Source organism: Lagopus muta, chromosome 5 (genome assembly GCF_023343835.1).
Source record: "Lagopus muta isolate bLagMut1 chromosome 5, bLagMut1 primary, whole genome shotgun sequence".
In the NCBI taxonomy this organism is placed as follows: Eukaryota; Metazoa; Chordata; class Aves; order Galliformes; family Phasianidae; genus Lagopus; species Lagopus muta.
In genome coordinates this window covers 53,263,743-53,290,687 of record NC_064437.1, presented here as the reverse complement: position 1 = coordinate 53,290,687, position 26,945 = coordinate 53,263,743, and the positions used below count along the sequence as shown (strand labels likewise).

The 26,945-nt window shown below is 51.5% G+C and overlaps 3 protein-coding genes across 5 annotated transcripts in view; 1 reads left to right on the top strand and 2 right to left on the bottom strand.

Annotated features, from left to right (window-relative positions):
• Window positions 1-988: 988 nt before the first annotated feature.
• On the bottom strand, window positions 989-24,560 carry POLL (DNA polymerase lambda). 3 transcript variants are annotated; one of them, XM_048944799.1, is made up of 9 exons: window positions 22,293-24,560; window positions 14,069-14,246; window positions 13,548-13,845; window positions 12,747-12,903; window positions 9,440-9,763; window positions 8,698-8,871; window positions 7,680-7,808; window positions 5,817-5,985; window positions 989-5,539 (listed from the first exon to the last, which is right to left on the bottom strand). In XM_048944799.1, the coding sequence occupies exons 1-9, from the start codon at window positions 22,539-22,541 to the stop codon at window positions 5,175-5,177; spliced, it is 2,043 nt and encodes a 680-aa protein (XP_048800756.1). In that variant the 5' UTR covers window positions 22,542-24,560; the 3' UTR covers window positions 989-5,174. The 3 variants fall into 3 exon arrangements, with proteins under 3 accessions (XP_048800756.1, XP_048800757.1, XP_048800759.1); XM_048944800.1 differs by lacking the exon at window positions 22,293-24,560 and adding an exon at window positions 21,174-21,831; XM_048944802.1 differs by lacking the exon at window positions 22,293-24,560 and adding an exon at window positions 16,907-20,572.
• Window positions 14,243-22,054, top strand: DPCD (deleted in primary ciliary dyskinesia homolog (mouse)). The gene is made up of 6 exons (XM_048944836.1): window positions 14,243-14,648; window positions 14,918-14,998; window positions 15,608-15,732; window positions 16,478-16,611; window positions 20,579-20,681; window positions 21,852-22,054. The coding sequence occupies exons 1-6, from the start codon at window positions 14,585-14,587 to the stop codon at window positions 21,954-21,956; spliced, it is 612 nt and encodes a 203-aa protein (XP_048800793.1). The 5' UTR covers window positions 14,243-14,584; the 3' UTR covers window positions 21,957-22,054.
• Window positions 24,561-25,061: 501 nt separating the features above from the next.
• Window positions 25,062-26,945, bottom strand: part of FBXW4 (F-box and WD repeat domain containing 4) — a 58,418-nt gene continuing 56,534 nt past the window's right edge. The window contains exons 7-9 of the mRNA XM_048944820.1: window positions 25,987-26,127; window positions 25,666-25,807; window positions 25,062-25,430 (exon numbers count right to left, since the gene is read on the bottom strand). Coding sequence (XP_048800777.1) covers window positions 25,314-25,430; window positions 25,666-25,807; window positions 25,987-26,127 — 400 coding nt within the window. The 3' untranslated portion in view covers window positions 25,062-25,313. The remainder of the gene's footprint in view (window positions 25,431-25,665; window positions 25,808-25,986; window positions 26,128-26,945) is intronic.

Here is a 26,945-nt window from a genome sequence, read left to right as displayed (position 1 = left end):
AGGGTGAGCTGCTGCAGCTTTGCAGAGCATGGGAAATGGGGAGTAGAAAAATGCTATCTGTTGAAAAGCATGACAAGTGCCCATCCGGAATGGCAGAGACCACAGCAGCAGAAGCCCGGAGACACCACAAAGACCACTGTAGTACCTGGCACAGCAGCAAGAGTGAGACCTTCCTGCTGTGGGCATTGCTTCCTGGGAGCAGCAAGTGCCTTCGACCACCCAAGCTCCAGGGGCCGTACTGTCCTAGCATGGCACCCATGGCTGTGAATTGGCTCCTGCTGCTGGGAATGGCAAGGGTAGAGGGAGGGAGCTGGGAGGGAGGCAGGCGGGGCCGGTGGTTGCAGCTGGGATCGGTGTCCCCAGAGCTCAGACCCACGGCCTGGCCTGCCAAATGGGAAGGCAAACTGTGCTGACTGCAGGAACAATTGGTGAGTTCTGCACCCCGGGGTTCAGCAGGAGGCAGAGGGAGCAGAGCAGGGGGACAAATTCAGGTTCTGCCGTACCTGCACCAGGTCCTCCCGCTCCCTGATGGCTCACTGCTCTGCTGCTGATGGTCACAGAGCCATCCAAATCCCCTTGCTGGGATGAGCGTCCTTCCAGGCTCAGTGCTGCCGGCTCAGGACCTCGCTGCGAGTAAACCTGGAGGAGGTGAAGGGGATTGGTGCAGGAGCCGGGCTGCAGGCACGGGCTGAGCCCGCCCCTGGCTTGGGGTCACTGCGCCATCTCAACCCACCTCCTACCCCGGCATCCCATCCCCGCGACAAGGAGCTGCACGGAGCCGGGCCGCCTCCACCTCGGGCATCCCCGCGCTGCCCTTACCCGGTCCTCCAGCTCCCTCTGCTGCCTGTCCCCTCACCTCTCCCTGATTTCCGCCTCCTTTCCCGACGAGGTTCCTCATCATCTCCCCCTCCCACCCCACCTGCGCAGCTCTGGACCGTGGCCGGGGCCGGTTGTGGGGCAGGACGAGGCTGCGAGCTCAGCCCTACAGCACCAGCCGGCAGGGAGCCCGGCCCCAAAGCCGGCTGCTCTCAAACCGCTCCTTCCCGCGTTTGGGATTGATTTTTTCCCTCTCTGAGCCCAGCGTCAGCAGCCCAGGAGCTGCCGGGCTGTTTCTTTTTTCGATTTGACACGAGCAGGTAAATTATCGGCAAGTAACACGTCTCCTATCCGAGGAGACTGGAGAGCCTGCCTCCCCTTTCCCGTGGTGGCGGGAGCTGAGTTATGGCTCTGCTGGAGAGAAACGCCTCTGTAAACGCGGCTGTTTGTGCCGCCGTGTGGCCCAAGCAGAGCTCACTGATGACGGGCAGCAGGAGAGCCGGCCCTACAGCCCTGGGATGGGGGGCTGCGTGGTCTCAGATCTCGTGGCACTGCGGGGTGAAGGTTCTCATGCCTGGATAGTGCAGGCAATCCATGGCACAAATATTTGGTGCCAAACCAGGCTGTTCTGGGGGGCATCTCTCTGTGTCTTTGCGCTCCCTGGAAACTGGGATGCTGGTTTGGCAATGCATGGAGCAAACAGCCCCAAGAAATGCGAGGGGGGAAACTGAGGCACAGAGCGGCAGAGCGGCAAATGGAGACCTTCTGGGTTTGATCCGGGGCCTCAGGACCAGGCCTTCTGAAAGGGCTTGGGATCGTCCCCTGCCAGCCTCAAGCACTGGCTGCAGCACAGCACAGGGGTGAGGCGTCTCTGAGCAACATAATTGCTTTGGGTTTGTTTTCCCCCAAAAATGAGTGAGGGGAGGGCTGGCTGGGTGGTGGCTGAGCTCAGCCTGGGGCTCTGCATCTCTCACCTACAAGCATCCCAGCAGGTCGCACACAGAGCGTGCATCTCACTGCTATGGGGACACAGCAGACATAGGGGCTGCGTAGGACCCCCAGGAACCGCCCCTATGGGCAGGGGTGCACTGGGCACACGGCTGCTGCCCTGGGACACCTCACAGGGTCCCCCGTCCCCCCCCAGCTGCACCCCAGCAGCCATTCCCTCTCGCTCCACGCCGCACCGACGTCGCCCGGCCATCAATAGCGCTCGGTTAATTAATTTGATGGGAACAGCAGGGACCGCACTTTGCATTTAGTGAACTTCTGAGAACTTCCAACCTCATCTTCATAATTGGCCTCATAAATTTGAGGAAAGAGAGAAATCAGCAAAGCCGGAGGAGCGAGGGAGGGCGGGAGAGGCCCAGCACGCGGGCGGGCAGGCGCGCGAGCAGCGACTCTATTTGGTGTCCTTATTTAATTTTATTGCACAGATCCATCTTCGCCCGCCCCCTCCCTGCCTGGCCCTCTCTCTCCCGCTCTCCCTGCTGGGTTCACCTAATCATGATAAATTCATATTCATTTCCCTGCCTGCCCCGGCGGGGGGAGCAGCTCCGCTACGTTCTCCCGGCCGTGCTGCCATTAGCAAATATTTGCTCATGGTACAAAGTGCCACCATTTGGAGCCCAAAGGGCCCCTCTGCACCCCTCTGCCCCCTGTAGGACAGGCACAGGGGGTGAGGCATCCCCCCCATGGGGTAGGGAGCAGGGCGGGAAGAGCTGCCTTGATGTGACTCAGCATGGCTTTTTCTTCCTTTTACTTTTGGGGGCAGAGAGAGCTGCTGGGTGGGACAGGAATTGCCTGACAGTGTACCCACAGTGGGGGCACACAGGGCAGAAGTGGGAGCTAGGGGCTCTGCAGCAGGAACTCAATGCCTGTCCCCACTCAGTCTCTTCAAGTGCTGCTGTGTTCGGGTTTCTTTTTAATTTTCAGGATGATCGGACTCACAGCCAGGGAGGACAGGAAGGGGGAAAGCACTGAAGGCCCTTCCTGGGGTGCAGAAACCAATCAACACCCCATGGGAGATGCTTAAAGCAATCTTAAAGCTCACCCTGTCTGCAGCCATCCTGGGAGCTCAGCACCCACAGGCATACACCCCATCCCAGGCACCCCAGGAGCTCTGTTGGGGCCCTGAGCTCTGAACCTTCTTCTGTGTGACATTAGAAGAGAAAGAAGCTGTGCTGGGGACACGTAGTGGCCAGCTCCTGCTCTGCTGCACAGGCAGAGGAGTGGTCCCAGAGCCACACCTGGCTTTGGGGAATGCCAGACTGGAGGTAATCCCTACCTTGAGGTCTGCAAGTGACTCAGAAGATGCAGAACGGGGGCTCTGTCCCCTCCATGCAGGGCAGGAGGCTCTGCCCAGTCCAGCATGATCCAGTCAATGGTGCTGCTCTGCCTGGCCCAGCACAAGGGGGAAGTGGGAGCCTTTGGAACCCAGAAGCATAACTCCTGGTGACCGGCAGGGCCATTGTGCTGCATCTGCAGGGGAAATGGCCCCATCCTTGGACCACACAGCTGCAGCTGCTGCTGGCCACGGGAGGGCTCTCTGCCCTCTCCAGAGCTCCTGGGCAGGGAGCTGAGGGATGGGAGGACAGGGACAGACAGAAGACCCTTCCCTCAGACTGCAGGGGGCTGGCAGGAGTTCTTCATGTCCCCATCAAAGTTGTGCTGCCCAGAGAATGGCCCCAGCCCTCCCCCTTTGTAAAAGCACACACAGCCAGACCAGAGCTTTGCACGGCTGCTGCAGCACTCAATTGGCACCACAGAGTGAATTGTGGCCCCATAGGAAAGGACAAAGGGAAAAGAGATGGGGGACAGCAGTACTGCATCTCCCCCACCAGTAGCATTGTCCCCAGCACTTGACTCTGGCGAGAGGGGCAGCCCCAGTCCCCCAGGGAAGAGCTCACCACGGCACCCAGAGCTGGATGAAAAAGAGAGAAAGGATTTATTACACTTCATGTTTCAAAGCACCAGTGCATGCCAGAAGACATTCGTTTCCACCAGGCGTTCTGTAGAAGGGCTGGGCTGACCAAGGACACCGCCTGAATTGAGTCCTCCCCAGCAAATACCCAGGCCCCACTGCAGCTCCCCAGCAGCCAGGTTTGATGGCCTAGTGGCTGCCCTGGCAGCAAACACAGCTCATCCCTGCACGTGACAAAGATGCAGCAAAGTGTGGAGTGGGGGTGGCCAGGTCCCCTACAAGATAAGGGAGTGTAAGGCCAGATTAGCCCCAGAGACTGAGGCAGGAACACCCTGGCCTCACCAGCAGCTGATGCCGCAGAGCACTGAAAGCCTCTGCAAAATTCATCTCCAGAATATAAACATAGTTGAGGTTTCCTGAGAAACAAAATTCACTCCCTTGGAATAGAAGGGGTTAGCACACCTGTACACGTGCACACACACACTGGCTCTGATCAATACAGACCAGGTGACTTCCTGGTCATCACACACAAAAAACGGGAAAGCTCTGCTTTGCCCAGATTAACACTGAATTATCCGTGTTTCTCTCTGCTTCCATGCTTTGCATGCACCAAACACACAGCCTTTCCAGGTTACATTCAGCACCATTACAATCCTGAGCACAGTCACCCTGAAGCCAAAGGGGCCTTTTCTTTCCTGCACAGAGGGGAAAGGAGCCCTTGTGCCCAGGCCAGGAGGATCGCAGCACTCTGCACTGCAGGATGCTCAGCACACGATGGACTGAGAACATGTAGATGGAGCACACTGGGTTTTTACATATTCCTCAGGGCTCACCTGGCTCCAGGGGAAGCTGCCTGGCACTGTGTAATGAGACCCATCGGACAACACAAGTCAGACAGAGAGAAGACATAGCAGCAGCACAGGGAGACCTTTGCAGCTCTCACAGCAGCAGATGCCAGCAGCAGCAAGCAGAGAAAAGGGGCTCGTTTCCAGGCCAGGCAGGATCCCTGTTGCCTTTGTACACAGCTCAGAACAGAGATTATGGGGCATCTGTGCTCACACAGAGAGGAAGATGCATCACTCTCCCCCACTACCCAGGCACCAGGAGGGCTTTTGGCATAACGATCTCCAAGCCAGCCTTCTGGAGCTTCCCTAGAGAGAGCCAGGCCAGGGTTAGCTGATGGGCAGCGAGCCCCTTCAGTAGCCAGGGGCTGCCTGAGAACCGGGCACAGGCAGATGCGTGACGCCGGGCAGCCCTTCCAGCCTACGCCCTCTGCTGGGTGAAGCCACAAAGCTCTGCTAGCAGCAGGGCCCCAGCTTGCCAGGAGTCCGTTTGCTGCCATCCGTTACCCAGTTCACAGCCACGGCAGAACAGCACTGGAGAAGCCAGCACCCCTCGAAACATCAGCACAGCTCGGAGTGCTGGCTGCCAACCGGCGTCACCAGTCCCGTTCCGAGGGCTTTCGGTAGGGCAGCCCCAGCTGAGCGAAGACATCTCTCTCGGTCGGGGTGGGCAGAGCGTGGCCGGATGCCACCTTGACACCACCAGGGCCTCGCACCACGGCCATGCTGAGGGCATGCTCTGAGAGGCTCATGCCCTTGGTCTTGGCCAGGGCACGCATGGAGCGGTTGAAGTGGGCCGAGCCGGTGAAGTAGAGCAGGGCGCAGGCAAACTCACTGTAAGGTACCACGATGATGTCCAGACGGCGGTGACGACGGGCTGGCCCAGGAAGGCGGCACACCCCCAGATACTTCTTCTGCTCACCGTTGTCCTCCTGACTCACCAGGTCATCCGTCAGGAAGCCTGAGGAGAGGGAGCAGGCAGAGGGGGACTGAGCAGCAGACCTGGAATCCCCATTCTGAACTTTCCACCATCCAGGCAGCAGCTGAGGCGTCTCAGTGTGCTGCAGGGTCCCTACAACAACACAGCCTCAGTCCTGATGGCCTCCCAAGATGGGAGGAGCGATCACCTGCCCCTTCAACAAATGCTACTCATGCGTAGCTCTGACCTCAGTCCCTCCTTGGCTTGGCTCTGCTAAGACCAGCCTCGAGCACCATGTGCCAGCCCCCAGCCCTCTTACCGCTCTCGTGGAGGTTGTCAAGCAGCTTGCTGAACAGCCCACGGTGGGACTGACCATCCGGGTGAGTGACCAGCACGTCCACATCTCCACAGGTGGCCTTCCCACGACGGTAGGAGCCACATGCCACACACACGAGTCCAGGCTTCAGGGCCAGGGCTGCTTGTCTGACCTTCACAAACAGAGGGGGAAAGAGGGGAGAAGAGTCACAGACTACTCTCTTAATGCCCTCTCTGTCCAGACAGCAAATGATCTTGCACCTGCCTCAGCCAGTCCTGCAGCTCCAGGGTCTTCTACAGAGCTGACACTTGGCAGGCATGGCAAACTGCCCCAAGGAGAAGACTGGCCTGCTGTCAGAAGCCATGTGTGCTGGGATGGCTTTCATACAGTCCTGCAAACGCCCAGCCCGCTGCCAACAACACAATGATCTATTAGGCTGCTGCCACAAGTTGGCCATTGGTATCAGCTCTTGGGGAAGGCCTGGCTGCAGCTGGGTTGGGACAAGTTGGAAGATGCAGCAGTTTTAGGGAGGCAGCATCATCAGAGATACCACTATTGCAGCCTTCTCCAGGCTGGATCCCAGCTCTCACTCTGTGTGGACAGAACCAGTTCTGATGGCTTCATTCATTAAATGCTTAAGAAAGGCTCCCATGTCCTTGGACAGAAGTATTCTTGGACTGATTGTGCCAATCACCCTGTTGGCAGCAAATAATTAGGGGCTCAGCAATTCCCAGTGACGAGGCCAACACAGGGGCTGAGGTTCAGGAAGGTAGTGTCCATGCCCACAGTCCCTTGTCACTCTTGGGGATCATCCTTCATTAGCAAGAGATAAACCCATTAACCTTTGCCCCAGAGGTGCTTCAAGAAGCCACAACCCTTTCTCATGCGGAGCAAGCCCTCCTCTGGTGTCCTTGCCCCCCTTCTGGCTTTAAATGAAGATTTCTAGAAAACTCCCAACCCCACCCAAAAGCCTAAAAGCTCATCAGCTCTCACTGTGACAGGCGGCACAGACAGTGACTAATCCCTTATTCTCTCTCCCTGGCCTGGATCAGAGGTGTGTGCCTGTGTATGGAGGGGAGCACAGTAATCCCATCAAGATAACAATAGGCCCAGCCCCAAGAGCCAGCTCCTCAAACCAGCCTGCATGGGAAAAGGACCACTCACAACCAAACTGGCTAATCCGGCATACGGGACTGACACCCCAGCAGGAGCCTGGCAGGAGGGTATTCTTTGTGGCCAGGCCCTGTGGCCGAGTGACAGGGTCACGCTGCTTGCTGCCTCCATGGTGATCAGAGAGTACAGGGGTAGCAATGACGGAGCCCCAAGCTCTGCTCACATTAGGGTACACTGACTTAGCACCCCACGGTCCTGGAGAGCCACGGCTTACTAGAGCGAGCAACCCCCTTCTGTGCCTGGATCCCCTCTGCTTCTACCAAGGATATCCAAGGTCTGTCTCAACACCAACAACCAGCTCACAAAATGCTCATGGACTCATTTGGAGAAGTAGCAGCAGGGAATTAGCTCAGGTCTTTGGCCAAAACCAGATATCAGAGAAGATGAGAGGCGGGAAAGGGGAGCTAGAACCTGCTCGAGCCATCATGCCACATTAGTCTTTTTCGAAGCACTGTGAGGAACTGACAGCTGGGAAGTATCCTCCTTCTTGCCAAGCACTCAAACCGATCGTTCTCACAGGTTAAAGTAAGTGCTTGGTGGGCTTATACCCAAGAGCAGTCACCCAAGCACTGACAAACTCAGAGAAGTTGCTCAAGAACTCAGCTATAACAGAGGGACACTTCCACAGCCTGCAACTTCCTGTCAGATCCCAGCAGCTCCTGCACTCCAAGGGCTCAGAGGCAAGCTACTCACAGTCTGCTCTATTTCTGCAGCTTCCTCCCGAGGCATGCGCTCCAGGAAATCCTCATAGTGCTTCAGGCCCACGGCTTGCTGGCTGGTGAGAGACGCCTTTGTGCGGACATCATCCAGCGTCCGGAACCCCTAGTGCAGAACACACCTCTGCTGAGACCTCATTCTTCAAATGCTTTCCACTAGCACCAGGGCAGATTGTATTTAACCTGTCTCAAGACCAGGCTAGTCACAGTTTCTGAAATTGCATGTAGAGATTACAGCCTCGTTACTGGAAAGAAGATCTTTAGGCAATCCTCACACATACTCCTAAGTTCCACCCACAATGACTTCAAAGCTTAACTGAACCTGACAGAAGGATGCTGTTCTTAAGGCTTCTGTGCTCTTTACAGCTTGAATGACATCAAGTGGTGCAGGTAAAGGAAAGCCTGTGGTGGAAACACAGGCATATTTTTAGACAGCAAAGAAGCCATTCACAAGCCAAAAATACAGGAAGGCAGGCTTCACTTGATCTGTGCTCAGGAAACAATGAGCCTTCTGAGAAGGAACTTAACCAGAGGGCTGGACAGGCTCATGTTGTCACTTATTTTACACCAAGGTGGGTGGCTGCTCTAACAGCTATAGGAGCCAGCCAGGACAACAGGGCAGCGACTGGACTGGGAACTGACACCCAAGACATCCTGGCTCAAGGCTGGCTCCTAACAGTGTCACTCAGTGAGCAGAGATGAGTCTGCAAGCAGTGATGGCAACAGAATAGACAGTGTGTGTCCTCCTCCACTCTTCCTATCGCACATCTTCGCCATCTACCCCATGACCAAAGTCTTGGCTGCTTGCACTCCATTCTCCCCAAATACACCCACAACAGGACCCAGCCTCACAATTACTCCCATTAATGCAGATTTGAATCCTATCTGTGGATACTGGCAATCGGAAACTATTTGTTAAAGTAATTCCCCTGCTGTACTCACAAGCAGTCCTCAAATCACAGCCCGAGAGCCACTGCATAAAGCTCTAAACTTACCTGCTGGTACCACATCTGAGCTGTCTTGACTCCTGCTCCCCAGATGTTGGAAAATAGCTCCAGCACAGGCACACTCTCACTGATATGATCCAGCTTGCGCAGATGTCCACTCTCCAAGATCTCCAGGATCTTCTCTGCCATTCGCTTCCCAATCCCAGGAATTTTACAGGCTTCCTGGAAAGAAATCAGAGGTGACAGAGGCCACACACAAGCTGGGGAGCTGTTACCACTCAGAACCCAGTCAGATCAGTGATTGTTAAGTGCAGGATTAGTTCTGTGAGCTGCTCATCTTCAGATCTGGCTGACATAGGTTCAATGCCAAGTGAAAAAAGACAAGCATGCAGAACAGGACTGAAACACTACCACACTGAACAGCTGGGCTGTCACAGTCAGCCAGCTCCAGATTCAACTGATTTTATATGTTATCTCCAATGCTAGCCCATTGCTGAAGTTTATTAGGAAAGTGGAAATGGCCCTGCCTTGAACCTAGGGAAGGCATTTATCTCGTGGGTGCTCAGATCCTACCCTAAGAGGCTCTGAGTTTGAATATGGGGTAGAGGCTCTGATTCCAAGATTCTGCTGGTGGTGAACGAATCCAACTCACTAAACAACAACTTACAACACAGTTCCCAAGGCATGAAGATCAGATACTTCACAAAGAAACAGGAACAGATCTGCCTTACAAAAGAGATGGGATGCAGAGTCCATCTCTCTGTTCCACTACTCTGGGGAAGTGTTTTACCTGGTAGGAGGTAACTGGTTTGTGGTAGCTTTTGAGTGCATTGATGGCTTTAATGTAGCCCAGAGATCTCCACTTGTCCCCCTGGACAGAATAGGCTTTTGCCAGCACTTCCAGCTTCTCTGTGATGCACTGGTTGTGATTCTCCTTCTTGCTGTGGGAGGACTGTGCACAAACCCACTTGCTGACAGGCTGGGCCACTGTGGAAGAGCTGCTGCTGGTCTCCTCTGACAATTTCACAGGATAGTGGCCAGAAATCAGTGCTTCCAGATCTCCCTGAGTGACACTCGCATCTTCTCCTTCGCTGTCTTCATCATCACAGACTTTCTTTAGGGAGAGGTAGAAAAGCAGTCATGTGAGAATAAGTGCATGCCTCACATATGTCCCGTTAGCACAGCCTGCTCTTGGGAGTAGGAAGTCAGAGCGCTAACCAACCTCCAGGGTATGCAGTGCTCAAATTGCCATCTCAGGAAGTTGTTAGTTATATGCATACACAGCTCTAAATGTTCTAAGCTACCCAGGCACCCCTTGAAAATACACGCACATCTCACAAAGCACAGGAGAACTGAGGTTGCAGCTCAGATACAACCCAAGAACACATGCACTCCCACTGGGGAACTTATTGTTGAACTGGTGTCTGTATAGGCACATCTCTCACATTCAATCTCTGTGCCTTCCACCCCACCATGCAGATCACAGGAGATATGCCCTGTACTCTGTTTTCACTTTGCAGACAAAATCTTAACAGGGTACTAAATTACAACACCCCCCCCCCCTCTCCATTTTCCCCGTGGCTATCTGCAAGAGAAAAGGGGAAGGAAGGAATGCCACAAAGGACTCCGCATTCCTCAGTGACAGAAGAAAGAACCAATGTATACATTTGCTGATACTCTCAGCATTAGGATGCCTCTGTGTGGACTTAAGAAACAATGACCCCTGGCTTCAGGTAATGAACAAAAGGGATAGAAGGAGGAAGCTGAACAGAGGCTTTGAAGACTGCTTTGCTCATTTGGGTTCCCCTCTCTCCTTATGTATAAACACAGGACTCTATGGAGATATATGAGCTCCTGTACCATGGAAGTAAATGTGAAAGGAACAGGGCTGTTTGGGATTTGTTCTGAAGTTACACGCTGCACACAAGTCCCGTTATGAGTTTCTGCAGAGCATCAGCCTAAGGCAGAGCCACATCTTTACAACCTGTTCCTGCTGGTTAGGGAGGCCTGCAAACAAAGTCCCTGCAAGATACAGAGCTGAAGCCATTAGGCTGAAGAGGCAGGATGTTCCTGTGCTTTCCCTTTTGTAATCTCGTTTTATAACTCTGAAAATTGGGTCAGACTGAGGATTTGATAGACTGAAGTAGTTTTATTTGCTCAGAAACCCTGTATGCAACTCCCTGAAGACAAAGTTCCCTCCAAGGGCAGCAAAGCCTCAGAGTGTTCAGATCGCTTAGTAAGCCCCTTAAAAGCATTTAAGGAGCATGTTATCCAGCACAATGTAAACAACACTGCAGCTGGAGCATGCAATTCCCATTCTCTCAGCCAGCAGTGTCACATAGGTGAAACAGTACATAAACCCCAGAATCTCTGTGCTTTGCCAAAAAAGCTGATGGACTTTTTACAAGCACGCATACAAAACGACAGCCTTGTGAGCCTCTAAGCTACTCCACGATCCTACAGCAGGTGGCTTGCAGAGCTGGGTGAGAATGGGTTGTGCCGGGTTTGTCTGTCCCAGAAAGGCAGCCTGAGCCTGGTGCCTGAGGCAACACTTCACTGGACAGAGAGCAAACAGTGACAGGGTTCCATAAGTGAATAACTGGCACCACTTCCTACCTTGTAGAAAACTACAGCAACTTGATGGCAATCACAAGGCAGTTGCTACAGCCCGACTGGCAACAGGACTTCTGCTGAGTTCACATCCAAACCCCGAATTCTCAGAGCAGTCCCCATTCAGTATGATATACTGGCACGCTCCTTGCTGCCTAGAGAACAGCATCCATCCATGCTGAAAAACATTCAGTGCTTAAACGGATGCTACTTCCACACTGAGATTTCAGTTTCAGCTTCTCTGTTGGTGTCATTTTTTTAAAGTGTTAGGTATTGCCTTTAGAGCAGAACCAGTGGCTTCTCCTCTCAACCCACACAGCCCTAAGCTTTGACCAAGGGAATTTACTCAGGTGCCTACAGATACTGTTTCTGCACGCAGACTAACAGGAAGTATCGTTGCTTGAGGGGATTTAAAAGAAAAAAAGGCAGCAAGGCTTCCCACAGACTCCATCAGCTGTCTGACCACCACAAGTAAACGTGAGAAGAAAGGAGGACAGTTGCCACAGGATCCATAACAGCAAAGAAGTCCCTTTCTTATTCTTAAGTGTGAGATTTGTTATTAATGACTGCCACTGGAGTTACAATAAATGGCAAAGATAGGGTAATTGCAAAGGCGATACAGTGAAGAAGCAGTAGCCAACTCTGTCATACTAGACAATAAATGTGGGGAGAAAAGATCTCCCAAGCACGTGTTTGTGAAAAAGGAAAGCCTAAAATAAAGGTGACCCTGGTGGGATGCCAACTAGAAAGTAATTGTAGTGTTTCATAAAATAAATTCAGCACCTATGATCTGGGGCCAAGTCAGCAAACACAGCACCAGCTGCCAGCATTACAAGGTAGCTGATGTTCTAAGAGGTCCGGGTGACTTTGTTGCAGATAGATCTGGATAATGCCAACACAGAAAAGAGTTCAGCAAACTTGGACAGAAACGCAGGAAAAGACGACAAAGCTGATGGCAGACCTGGAGAAGCTGACTCACAGCACAGGCCACCAAAACCCCAACACAGATATTTTAAGCACACCATCACAATCATTCTAGTAGCAATCTGATCCACTGCACATGTGTCTGAACAGAATTCTTGCCAAGGAGCAGAGAATGTGTCAGTGTGGCTCAGGCAGGAACATGAGATGAAATATCAGTGCTTCCTGAAGGGAGATATTCTCAGCCAGGGGATACTGCTCAAAAAGAGGCAGGGGAAACACTGGAGCGAGCCTTGGCCTGACAGGAGCACCTGGACTGCTTCAGCTAGAAATATTCTGATAGGGATGGGAATTTAAGGGGTGTTTTTTCTACTTAAAACGTCTAAAGAGATAAAGAGAAGCAGTAGCCACATCTGCAGTCCAAGACTGTCAACATCAACCCACTGAAATAGCCCAAAACATCCCTTTGCTCAGAAAATCTCTGCCCTGCATAAAGGCTCTTACCAAAAGTAGTACACAGGACCTGTCCACTAAAGCAGAAGCAGAGCCTGTATGGGAAGCCTCACCTCAGATGGTTGCTGCTGTGCAAGGCTGCCCAGGTTTTGCTGTGAGGAATCCCCCACCTGTGCTTTAACATTTGGTTCTGCTGCACTCTCCTCTGTTGAGGACTGGATTTCTTCACTGCCCAGGAACTGCTGCTGCTGTTCTCCCTCTTCCTGGTACCTGCCATGGATCAGACACCTTAGCAGAGGAGTACTTATCAGCTCCAAGAAGTTTGTCCAAAAAACCTTTAGACATATTTTGGAATGAAACAAACAATGTGAATTTTACTCCCAGATTATTCTGGCTTTGGCTCAATCCCCCCAGTTTCAATCCATTCCACTGACCTGCAACTTCCACTCCAATCTACCTCAGCCTTAAAACACTTCTGCACTTCCATCATAACACTTTGACCCTAAAATGTGGTTGCTGCTGTTCCACTCCTTATTTCTTCTTGTGCCTAGTTGTCAATTCTCTGCTCTTCATCTGCAGTAAGAAACAGTAATTAACCCCCAGTATTTCTAAAAAAAATAAGAAAATCTTTCTATCACTGATAGATTAAGAAGAGCCTTCATCATCAGCAGTAAGCAACAGGACTCCTACTAGCACTCTGGGCTCTGCTCCAAGTTCTGCTACCACATAGAACGGCAACCAGTCACAGAATCACTAAATTTCACTATCTGTATGGCAAAAAAGGATTTTGAGCCATGCCCAAGGGAGCCGTGAAGAGATGTAGTCTGAGATTGTGAGCAGAGGTCAAATTTTAGTGCAACTCAATTTAGGATTGAGGCACTACATGGAGGAAAAACAGCATGGTATTTGCCTACCTCCGAGGGATAAAGACACTGTAGCCAGCGGTATTCAGCAGCTTCTGATCTCTAATGCAATCACTGAGCCAGGATGCCTTCACCAGCTGCAACCTCGAAGGCAGCTTGGCTAATTTGAGGAGCCGGAAGGCCCGATCACAGTCCATATCTTCGGCTACAACGACGTGCGTCACCTCCGAGCAGAGACGGCTGTGTACATATCCCCCATTCTGGACAATCTGCTTGTGGAAGATCTCTGCCCTAGCTTGGCCAATGCCAGCTTGCAACACGTAGGCAGCGACTGGTTTCAGCCACTCCGCTGAGGAAAAGCACAAGGACAGGAGATCAGTGACAGAGAAACAGCATCCTGAAGCAAATGGGCTACATATCTCAGACCACGGCTGGACACACTGAAGCAAGCCAGCCATACCTCTACAGAAAATGCACTCGGGGGCCAGAAGAAGGCTTTCGGGGCACAGTACCTTCAGCCAGCAAGCTGGGATGCGGCCGTTACATCCCACACCACGGGCACAGGGACTTACCCTCGGGCTCCTCCGTTCCTTCTTTCGGGATCTTTGGAGGGATGCTTTTCCCTGAGTCATCCCTCACCTTCTTCCTCTTGGGAAAGGCTTTGACAATCCCTCGCGGTTCCATAGGCCGGGCTGCGCCTCGCTCCCCTGGGGAGCAGTGAGGCTGCGAGGCTGCAGCTGCTGAACAGCGCTAAGAAAGGAGAAAGCTGCTGAGAAGAGCTGCGTGCAATCAGAACAACTTAAGCTTTGCACCTTTTGCTCATAGACTTTGTTAGTTTGTTGTTGTTGGGGAACCGAGCTCCGGGGCTGGAAGCGATCCCCTGAGGTCCCCGAGGACTGACAGAAGGCCCCGGCACGCAGGGAGGGGAGGGGAGGAGAGGGGAGGAGAAGGGAAGGGACCCGAGCCCGGCATCGGGCCCAGGCGCCGCGGTAGGCCGCGCTCACCTACGGGTCGCCGGCAGAGGCCGAAAGCACTTCCGGTCGGCGACGGAAGTGGTCGCGTTGCCGCGGCGACGGGCCCCGGCCGCCATGGCGGTACCGAGCTGGCTGGAGAGGCTGCGGGCCGCCAGCAAGACCGCGCTGGTGCAGGACGGTAACAGAAGCGGCGAGCCGGGATGGGGCCCTGCCTTCTCCTTTACTCCCAGCCGGGGCGTTTTGGGGCGGCCCTGCGGGAAGAGAGCGCGGCCTGGGTCCTAAGGGAGGAAACGGGTCTGCAAACGTAGGGATGCGGCCCTGCGCTGCTGCCCTCGCAGAAGGAGACGAGGTCCCGGGAGAGGGGGTACGGTCCCAGGCGAGGGGACGGGGCCCTACTCCCAGGAGTAAGCCTATTCCTAATGACTCTCAGCCCTGCCTTACTTCTAGGGAAGCGGAAGATCCACTACCAGTTTGAGGATGGGAAGGAGATGGCTGAAGAGTATAACATGAAGACCGGCCAGTTAGTGAGTAAGTGGAGTGGTAGGTCAGTATTTGCAGGGCTGGAGTGGTGGAAGACACTGTCTGGGCAGGAAGGAAGTGCTCCTAAATATTCCAGAAAGAATTGTTCCTGGAGCTCCCACTCCCTTCTGAAGGGACATAACTGTGGTTGATTAGACCCAGAGTTTTCTCACTTCCTCGAGCAAACCTTGCTTCACTCCCAAACTGCTCGTCACTCACAGCAGACATAATTGAACTGAACGGGATTGCCAGCTCACACAGCCAGACAGGGGCTGCGGCACATGCTGGGGTGAAACATGCTTTTTGGTGGCTTTTGTGGCCACAGACAGACAAGGTGTTGGTTACAGATCTTATCCAAAACCACAATTGCGGCACAGCATCTGTTGTGAACCTACTATGGCTTCAATATCAAATAGCAAAAAAGAGGCAGTTAGTGCACAATTCTTGGATTTGGGAGTAGTCCAGCTAACTGATCCACTTATACAGAAGTGGAAATAATTGAAATTAAGGAAAGAGGCTTATTATCATTTCAGTTTAGGGTGCTGCGCAGCTTTGGTGGTAATTTGCTGGAGTTCTTAATATAAAACAGAGTAACAAAATCTCTTCTCCCTTCTACAGGTAGAAGGTGGCGAGAGAAGAACACCCTCGGGGGCACTGGCAAGTGGCAGGTTGAAGTGGGAGACCCAACTTCACCTCTCCTGGGACCACTGGAATCAGAGCTCATAAAGGAAAGCAGCTCTAATGTATGTAAGAGTCTACAGGCACCACTGCACCTAAAACTGTCTACCTAGCCTTGTGCTTACAGCAGTAATCTGTAGTCTGTAGATCACTCACTGCCCCAAGAGACAGCCTTAACCTGCCCAGCGCTCTACTCCAAAGCATCCCAAAGGTCTGAGGAGAAAGAGGGCATGGTTTAGGTTCTTCTGAGGTCTTCAGGAGATCTGTGGTTCATATAAGTAGAAAAACTGCATTGCTGTGGTAGCCAGCTATTGTGCTAGCTTCCAAAAAGGTAGGCTGAAGAGTCAGGACAAATCAGTGGATAGAAAGTGAGGTGATAATGGGGACAGCCAACAGAGGCAGTATGTAACGAGCTGCTCCTCAACACAGCACTGCCTGTTTTAACCTCCTGTCCCACCAGCATAGGAAGCAGAGGTTTTAGTCTCTCATTTTCTTTTCTGTAGACCTGAAACACAAGAGCAGCTGTGCGCAGCAGACTGGGGCAGAGGCCCAGTTTCACTGTAACACTGCTGCGGGACTCCCTTGGTAAATGCCTTCAGCCTCCTACAAGCAGAGCAGAGCAGGCTAGCAGTAAGTGCTAGCCCTTCAAAACAGGTGCTCTGGCAGTTTCTTGAGTTGTTCCCTAACAATCCAGTGGGAAAGAAGAAATAGTCCCATACAGAGCCTCTTGGGGTAGTAAAAGCGAAAGGGTACAAGGAAGAGAGAGGAGACAGCTGGAGGGGCCTTGCTAAAGGTACTTGTTTGCTGTAGCCTGTTTTCATGAGGAAGGACACCCTGACCAGCTTCCAGTGGCGGATCCGTAACCTGCCCTACCCCAAGGAGGTCTACAGTGTCTCTGTGGAGAAGGAGCAGCGCTGCTGTGTCATCCGGACCACAAACAAGAAGTCAGTAAGAACAGCACTGCCAGTGCTGAAAGTCCCTCGGGGTGGGCTGGCACAGAGGGCAGGGTGGTGTTGGCAGAGGGGTGATGTCCTCTCTTGCCTTTGTTCGAGGAGCCATACATTAGGCAGAAAGAGATGTGCCAACTGCAGTTTCCACTTCCAGCCGCCTCAGACTGAGCAAAAAGCCCCTCAGGCTCAACAAGTGGACTTTGCAAACTTATGTCACAGTTCAGTACCAAGGTGGTTAGTCTGATCTGTTCCTGTCAAATATCATTCCCAAAGAGAAAGGAAATAATACCTTTGCAGACCTGTTGAAACTAGAGCTTCCCATCCTCTTCCTGAGACACAGTACTTTGATTTAGTCATTGTGTCTCAGAATGCATGGACCTGCAGAATTCAGTAAGCACAGTGTAAGCTCTGAGCACTCAGACAGATTGCACCTTTGAAAACTTACTTTGTAGTCAAATGACAATGATAGTTTTTTTCTGGAGGTAGCAAGAAAAAATACAGGCGATCTAAGAAAGGAAAGCACCACAATATTCTGCCAAAAGAAAACTAAGAAGGGAGGGGAAAAAAAGCCTCTTAAGCATCGTTTAACCTTTGTCATTACCTGTCTACTCTTAAAGAATGAGATGCACTGTGCCCCAAAGCCTTAACTGCCTCAGTGGAATAGGCCAGGATAAGCAGTAGTGTTGGGGAGAGATAGCAAAGAGGGAGTGTTAGGAAGACAAGAGAGAATATTGGACAGGCAGTGAAAGCTATTTACAGACTGGGATAAATACATCAGTACAAAAAGCTGGGCAGCCTGTCCTTTGGTTGCCTTTCCTCCCCAGCACTGCTGCAGAACCCGTGAGGATCAGGTTCGTGGGTAAAAACCGCAGCGTTGCTTTCCGGCCTGCACCCTGCCCTCTTTCAACGCTCCTTGCTGCTGGCTGTAGGTGGTGCTGTTGGCAAGGAGCTCGCTCTGCCTTGGGAACTGAACAGCTATCAGGACAGCAGAACCCACAGTTTTCAGGCAGTGGTTTACCACATCAGAGACCGTGGCAAGGGGAAGTTTGAGCTCTGTACACAGGCACACCTGGATGCTCAAAAGCAGGAGGAAGCTGACAGTAGGAAGGGGAGGTCTGCTCTGTGAAAGCAGATTCAGCTCTAATACAGTAGGTTTCTGTCCTGAATCCACAGAGAAGGATTTGCAAGAAAAGAATGGTGAGACCTGTGTAGCAAAGATGAGTGAGATTCTCACCAGGTACAAGTGGGTACCCATGGAAAGCGGTGCTGTTTGAGTCTAAGTCCAAGCCCCAGCTATTATTGGCAAGCTTATTTACTTCCCATCCTACTAATAGCAGTGTGCATGTGGGAACCTCTTTGCCTGCTGTTAGGTTATAACGTACACTAAGGTTTCACCTGTGTCCTACCTGACTTTGAGGTTTTTTGTACCATTCTCAGGATAACATAGAGTTGTCCCACAATCGTATGGCAGCTGCATGTTCACAGGCTAGTGTCAGAGATAGCTGAAGGACATGAAAGCTGCTTGTGGCCTGCAGATGAAAGTTAAGGGCTTTGGGAATTAAAGCTGAAAGTCACCTCAGTGGGGAGCAGGGACAGACTCCAGCACTGGAGTACTTGTACAGGCTCCAGGATATCTTATATCATTTCTCCTGGGTCTTGGCCAGGGCAAGGCACCACTCAGCAACTAATTCCAAGATAGCAACAAAGGCATGGGGCGGCCACAGCGAGAGCGTGCATCACTATGGGAGAGAAAGGAAACCTCAGAGCCTCTCCAACCCTTGGAAGTCAGCCACGCTGCCTCTGAGCAGCAGAGCTGCGCTGACCGCCAGCCAGAGGCACAAGCATCAGGATGGGTTGCCAAGTCACTACTGAGTAGCTCAGCAATAAATTCTCAGCATACCAGTAGCAGTTTTCCCTGCAGGCTGACAAAAAGTGGATTTCCAGTAGGGAAAAAAAATAGAGGTGACTTCACATACGCACTGTGGCTCTCAAGCCAGGACCGAGGCTCAGAGTGCAATACTGCCCTTGGCCATGGGGTGAGAGGCGAGGGCAGAGAATCTCCCTGCTTCAGCAGAAATTACCTCCCATCAGCTACCTTCCCAGCCCAGACGGAGCTCTTCACATCCACCAGTCACTCCCATTCCCTCTGGCCACGGCAAGGGCTGCTCAAGTGGGATTTGCTTAAAACCTCTTGCTGTAAAATAAATCCATTAAACTAAACTCTAAAAACAAACCCAGAAAGCCTTCTCCCCAAACGCCAAACCTGATTCAATTATTGTAGCAAGAGGCAGTGGTAATGTTAGGAGGAGGAGGGGGTGGCCAGGCAGATCTGGTTTCCTTTGATCTTGTCACAGATTTTAGTTTGAGGCCAGCCAAAGCCATTCTTCTTCCCTTCTCCTTAGTCCTGGGGCAGCAGAATGCTGCTGTTTCATTGATAACTCCCAAGGCCTTTTGAAACAGTGTTTTTTTTCTGTGTACTGCTTTTTTTCCTTCGGGTTTTTTTGGGCTTTTTTTTTTTTTTTTTTTTTTTGGTCTAATCGGTAAGAAGTTAACACTTCCTTAACATGTCTTTGTGTTCATCTAATCTCTGCTGTTTAACCTTTGACATCTCCCTTATTATCCATGTCTGCCACCTTTTCCAAATACCGACAGCAGTGACAACACAGAACGGTTTGAGCCCTGCGGTAACAAGCTGCGTACATTCCTCCCACTGCACCAGGAGGGCCATTTGCCCTTTGTAGCTGTTTTCACCGTGACTTGGAAAATAAACTGCAATTTGGGCAGGGTAGCCAGGGAGGCCAAACCTCATACACAACCAGATGAATGGAGAAGAACCCCTCATGGCATGACAGCAACTGCTGCCTGTTCATGTTCATCTCTGGGCACCTCAGTACCAGCTACCAGTCAATTCCTTGGAGAGAACTGCCAGTTCTTTGAGAGAATTACCCATGAAACTGCTGGCAGAGACTAAAAACCCAACCATGCCTCCCGTTGGACACAGGACCAACAACTGCAATCCTACATGGAAGCAGCAGATGCAGGGCAAGCCATGCCAACGGAGGAGGATCTTGGCCAAGTGCAGAATGAAGATCCACAAGGTTCTAGTCCCCAAAGCAGGAAATCTCTCAGCAGCATAGACAGCTTATAACCCCTCAATTTCTATCAGCAACATATCCCCTTCACACTGAGCAGAGCCCAAAGTGTGGTCAATGGAGAGACAAGATGGTTAGGGAGCTGGCAGAAACCTTCCTATCCCTCCTTGGATGCAAGACTGGGAAACTGGGATAGAAATCGGGGCAGTGTTGCTGGGAGTGCAGAACAGCAGCACAGCCAGCATGGGGGCTGCATGGAGATGCTGCAGAGTAGAGGCTTAGGTGGCTGTTGGCATCTATGCTTGGAGCTCTGTGCTCAGGGCAATGCCTGAGAGCCACAACATCATCAAAGCAGGATATGATCTAGGAAACACAGCAGGAGCAAGTGGGAGACAAAATAAAACCTTGAAGCTTTCAGGAAAGTAAGTCACAGGCACAAGAACTTTGGCAGGTAAAGGGAATAAAAGGAAATGAGCAGGCACAAAGATAAGGAACATCCCTCAGCAAGGCTGAGCGCTCTATCCCTGATTATGCCTGGCACTTCTTGAGGGCAACCTGGAGGGACCAAGCCTGCTCCCATATACCAAAGCTCTTCAGAGCTTTCCAGCTCCAATACCCAGTTTAGAGGTTTGTTTCCAGTGCTCCCACCAGCCTGGGAGCACCAGCAGGCACACAGCATGGCACAGGTTTCTCATGCCAACCCTGACAGGTCCATTCCCCCCTGCATTTACCCTGTTGAGACCCTGCTCCCTGCAGATCCTTGTTCATGAAACAAAGACAGGCACAGTGGAGATGCAAGAGTATACCTTGCAGAAAAACAAGGAGAATAGGAACTCCATCCTTCTCATTTCTGTCTTATTGCGTTGTAGGTACTACAAGAAGTTTCCTATTCCTGACCTGGACCGATACCAGCTCCCCCTAGATGCAGCTGCCCTGAGCTTCACCCATACTAACAACACTCTGATCATCACGGTGAGTTTTTAGCTACACAGAATACCACTTTGCTTTTCCCTTTATGTCCAAAAACAAGTTAAAATTCTTACATGTGGAGAAGCGAGGCAGAGCAGGGAGATATGCTGTGGGTCACTGCTGATCCCCTTCTCTGTCACAGTCACTGGCATTTTTAGATTACGCTGGACATGCTGACACTGGCCAGGACAGCCCAGGCCACCAGAGGGGCCCTGCTTGCTCATCAAGGTGACTTGCAAGTGGAATAAGGTCTATTATAACAGTGCCCTATTTTCCATGTACTCCACTCCCACTGGCCTGAGCAAGCCTCCTCTCTCAGCAACAAAAAGTTTGTCTTGGCTCAGATCATGCTTTCATGCTATGTGCATGAGTGTTAAAGACTCCAAGGTCCTGCTGCACTTGGAGGTCTCTCAGCCTTAAAAAAGTCACCTGCTGCTTTGTGCCAGAGAAGGGACACATGGTGGAAGTTAAGAGTCTAACAAAATGAGCACTTACCTGCTGCAAAGAGCATCCAGAGGCAGACATGCTTTTGAGCAGCATGTGCTCATCTTAAACATGGAAGCCAGCTACCAAGAGCGCATCCTCTCTGAGGGAAACCTCACAGCAGAGCTGGGGGTGTGCAGGGGAAACAGGCCAGGAGGCGCATCCTGAGTGCTTCTGAGCTTCTGTTTGCTATACACCCAACCCTTGCCAAAAAGCACCTGCAGCCACCACTAAACTGCAGCTGGGCAAGAGGGCTCTGAGGGGAGGTCAGAGGAACTGCAACTCCTATTTCTCTTGCCTTTAAAAAAAATGGAGATTATATATATAAAACACGTGTGAGCATATGACCAGTGAGCACACCAGGGATATACACAACACAGCTTGCCAGGATATTCCAGAGGTGCTGGTGGAGGCCAAGACTCCACATGCAATTAGGAAGTTCTACTTGCACTTTAACTGACACTCCAGATCTTGGCAGATGTCCCTACCAGGAGGGCACCACCTCTCCAAGCCCACGTTAGAGGTAGCTGATAATGGAAAGACCTCCCTTGTCAAGAGGGCCCAGCTGTGTAGTTTACACCCAGCAAGAGCTGTGCTAATGGAGACCCTGCTGCTTACAGCCTCGCTCCAGTTAGTTTGCTTGGAGCAGAGGCTGAACAGGAGTGCTATGGGCATTTCTCTGTTCCACAGTACCAGAAGCCAAAGGAGATCCTGGCTGCAGAAGAAGAGTTGCAGAAGGAGCTGAAGAAGATAAAGGCAGCAAACAGTGGGGATGGTGACTGCAAGACCCAATAGGCTGTGGCTGCTAAGAGGCTCAGGTATCGGGGACAGTTCTGTCACAGCCTCATGGTTTTTATTAGAAAAGGCAAAATAAATACAAGTTGTGTTGTTAATAGAGCTGTTCAGAGGGATTTTTGCAGGCCCAGGGAAACTGCAAGGCAGTCTGTTTTTTGCCTTATTTACACAGACATTTATAATCCTTCTATTAGTTGTGGGAAGATGCAGCAAGCAAAAAAAGCACGTCACAGCTGCAGTCAGCTGCCCTTTCCTCATCCTGTAGTGGGAGAAGCAACATGAAAGCTGGGTAGTTCCCCGGGAGGAGAAAAAGAACGCTTTCCTCACACTTGTTACCTGCCTGGAATGTGCCTGGAAGCAGCTCCCTCTTGTGCTGTTGCACAGGGTCCTCCATGCTGTTAAGACGATGTTCTGGTGACTCTGGTTTCTCTGCCAACAGCTCCAGTGCTTAGGCTTGAGCAAGCACAGCATACGAAACAGGTGAAGAGCTGCTTCCTTATGGCCAGCCATGTGCAACGTGACGTGCAGGATGCAGGGCTGTTGTGCAGAGTGAAGGAACTCACATGCAGCTGCCTTCATTTGCATGACATGGAGGTGAATGTGGTGACAGGAGCCACTGGCCAACTCAAGGGTAGCTAAACCACATCCTTTGCAGGAGTGGGCCCCAACCTGTCCCAGTGCAAGCCCCACTGTAAAGACAGCACCCTGTGCACGGAGATAACTCCATCAATGCTGGTTTTACAACTCACCCTGCAGCTGGCTACTGTCCTCATTGCACCAACCATCCCTGTGCTTAGACTTCTGCATGTCCTTTCATCCCCAGCTCATATTTGAAAAGCTTCTGCCCACAACAAATCCAAGTGAGTGTGCTATGGGCTCCCAGCATAGCATTGCTTTCAAATCACAAAAACTCCTCAGAGCCTTGCTGACATCCTCAGTTATACCCTCTCTACTGCCTAACTTTAGCTCCCATCTGCACCCAAGTCTTCCCAAGGCACCGTCGACAGGCAGAGGTCAGCAGAGGCAGTGTGCCAAGCCCCACTTCTGGTTTTCCCATTCCTTAATGTCACTTGAGGTGGGAGGGTGCATCCTTCAACCAGCCAGTGCTGGCACCACCATGGAGTTGTAGCTTTGCTCTAGGTTTCAACCAGAAGGAACCTAAGAGCAAACAGAAAAGTGCAGGATCCACCAACAGGGGCTGCAGAAGGGGAATGGCAGGACTGGCAGCAGTGATGTTGCAGGTGCGTCTGCTACAAGATGCACCAGGGACACTGTTCACATAATCTGCTGACATGCTCATTCCTACTCTGAGCCTTGCCCAAGTCCCAGTGCAATAAAGTACCTCTCCTCCCACCCAGTATTAACCCCAATCCTTCAGAGCCTCTCTCTGGGGACTGTGTCAGAGATATTAAATATCTCCATCTCTCCCCCCCCCGTTTGCTATTTCATTAAAAGACTTGGAACACTGAAGGATCTGAGAAAACACAGACCTTCCTCCCCACTTCCAAGTTCTGCCATCTCTCTGGTCTTGTGTCTCATGCCTAATCATGTACCTAAAGCCTCTTCTCACATGCAGAGCATGAAGTGCTCCAAGCAATACACCAACAGTATTTAGCAGCCCCTGACACAAAGCTCCATCTTTTGGACAATAGCTCCATGTTACCTATAGCCCAGAGGTCTCCTCCAGAATCATTATCCTGGACCAGCTGTCTTTGGGATTTACAGATCTGCATAGATGGAAGATTGTTCCAGTAGTGACATCTTTTTACAGCAGTAGATCAGTGCCTGGGGCACTTAGATATCTATTTTGCCACTTAGACTCCAGGAGAACATGTGGCACCACAGTAGCTACACGGAAGCTGGCAGTAAGTTGGCATAATTGTCAGCAGAGCTGGATCACAAACTGTGACAGGGAGCTGTGCTGGAAAGAGCTGTGTGAGAATATGATCCTGCAGCAAAGCCAATTACTTTGCACCCTGAGTTGCTGTCTCACATCCACTGGGAGTGGAGGGCTTTCTTAAAGCAGGTGAGAACCTGGTTGATTCCACTCTCTTCTTGCTCCAACAGAGGCTCCAGCGTACATCTTCCAATCACTGTGGATCACAAGAGAAAAGCAGCCTCTTGGAGGCAGAAATTGTCTTTCAAGTCCTAACAAAGCACCATCCTGGCTGCTTTGCCCTAAAGGTGCTGCCAGCTTGTGATACAAAAACTCTCCTTTACCTATCCAGGATACCCAAACTCACAGCCTAATAGAGTTAATGCACCTCCTTTTCTGAGGAGGACCAGACAATGCTGCACTCATCCACAGACATCCACAATCATTCAGACAGCACGGAATACATGAAAGCTACAGCTGGGAGATTCAGTCCTGGTCAGGTTCAGAAGGCCATTGCAAAAAGTTAAGCTCTCTTAGATGTTCCTACAGAATCCCAATAAGTCACAGCAAGGCCTTGGTGTTTGCACTAGCCCAGTTTGCTCTTTGTATGCAGGTAGCAAGTGAGTTACAGATCTTGCTTTTGTTTCTTGTTTGAATAAGTGGTATGAGAGCCAAGATCCCAGCAACTGCCTTCAACACAGAAGTGCCACAGCATCTACCCAGAGAGAGATCCTCCAGACATACAGTTTGTCTGAAAACAGGGCCAGTCTCCTCTACAACCAGCAGATAACATCACAGCTCCTTTGGTACTTGAAACAAAACAAACAATCTCTTCTGTTTCCCTTCAGAGTTTTATTTAGCAAAATACAACTGTTTCAGCCCTGCCAAGTGCACTGCCTGACCTGATGGCCAGCTAGGGGAGGCGTACACTGAAAGCAGGGCTGGCTCTGCCTTTTAGCTCAATTCTTTCTCTTGGCTGAAAAGAACAGCACAAGCAGCTGTCAAGAGAGCAAGCACAGGTGAAAAGGAGTCCCTGCTCCAGGCACCTTCCCTTCCGCCAAATCAGTGTACCCCACACAGACTTGCTTCACATGGCTCAGTTTGGCTGATCTCAACCTGACCAGCATCAAAGCTGATAGGGCATTCTGGCTCAACCTGCCCCTCAAATGTATCCACAGGAGAGTTAAAAAAAAACAAAAAAAAAACAAAACAAAACAAAAAAAGAAAAACAAGAACAGATAATATTACAGACCCTGACTTGCACAAAATAAAAAAAGGAAAGGACAATTGGCCTTTATTTCCACTAAAGGGCAGATGAAGTTGTTAAGCCTTGCCCCTTCTGGAATCTTTAACATAGCCTTTTGGCAAGTAAAGAATCTGTAGATGCCTTGGGGCCTCTCTCACCTCTCCTGCCCTGCTTTTCCCTGAACCAAGTGTCAACATTGCTGAGTTGGGGCGACCAGAAGCGGTCACGGTGCCCTTCATGAGGCCGTGAAGTCAAGGACGTGCAAGGCTGATGCCAGGGCAGCATACAGATGGGTGGTACTGAAACGGAGGCAGTACACTGGGCTGCTGGTGGGTGAAGACAGGTGAAAGCTCTGCAAGAAAACAGGACAGTCAGCTTTTCAAAGAAGAGGTCAGCCCACAGACCCCAACAGGTTTTTCAGGCCTAAATGGTCAGATGCCCTGGCAAAGCAGGAATAAAGGCTAGGCTCACTCAGTCCGAAGACAGCTCGACAGCCTCTGTCTCTTCTTTCAATGAGACAAGAGTACCTGGCTGCCACAGAATGAGCCAGAAGCCCTGCTGCTGCCTGGCCTCCAACCAGCCCTCACCTGCAGGCACTGAGTCTGCCGCTTATCCCACAGGCGCACCACTCCGTAGTAGGAAGAGCCGCTTGCAATCATATGGTTCCCATCAGTCCTTATGCAGTACAAGGCGCTGTCATGGGGCTCTTCCCACTCCCGGACACATTTTCTGCAGTGACAACACAAAACAGAGAGTGGCTGAGCCTCCACCACCCAGCGCCTGGACTGGAACTGAGGTCCCATTTGCCTGAAGCAGCTAACCGAGCCGCAGGCACGTCCCCAGGCACTGCACAAGAAGAGCCCAGAGGATCCTTGCACAGGCCCCAGATGCCAGCAGGATAGGCTCACCTGGTGCTGGTCCGTATGTCCCAGTAGCGGATGTAAGTGTCATACCCACATGAGAGGAGAAGGGAGGGAGTTTCATAGAAGACATCAAGCACTCCAGCTCCATGGTGAAAGTCAGTCCCTAAGCAGGTTAACAGCTGACCGCTGCAATGAAACATAATTGAAGAGTCATTCAGAGCAGGGAGCCCTTCCAGTCCAGCAGGCCAGAGCAGAGATGTCACAGAAGTCTCTTAGATCTCATTTCTGTGATTTAACAGAATGCAACAGCCTGCACAGCTTTGCTCTTCCTCCTCCAGCTTCTGCTACTGGTTGAGCTACAAACTGCCAAGGATAGCAACCAGCAGGAGTCACAGCTGGTCATGATAAGACATGAGCCAAGGTAGAGCTGACCCCTAGCAACAGGGGGTCATCTTCCTTGGGAAAAGTGACCAATACGCTGAATGACGAGGCTCCATTTCCATGGGAAATAATACTCAACTCCAGATAATCTGCAGCAGCCACTCCCCTGGTTGACTCCGTCCCAGATTCTGTCCTGCAGCACACTGTCTGCTAGAGTATTTCCCAAAATCTTTGACACACAGCTCAGATCCACAGCCAAAACAGACTCCTGCCCCTTGGTCACCATGGTTGCTTTTCCTCACTTTGTTACATTATGCAGCATGATGCAAACACCTTACCTGGGGCTGAACATGACAGGCCAAGAGCAGCCACCCTAGGTATGCTCTGGAGATGATTTCCCAAAGGCTAGCCTCTCCCCTGTCCTTATAAAATTCCTTGCTTGCTGTGGAAAAGCTAAAACAAAATCCCCATGAAGTTCAAAGTTTGTGGCCATATCACTCAGCTGCTTCTTCACGTTAAGCAGCAGCGGCTGCCTGGTGAGGGACCACTCTACAAGGGGCCTCCCAGCAAGGCTGGGAGAAGTTTGAGGCCCTTCTCTCGGTCACATGAAACTACACACTGCC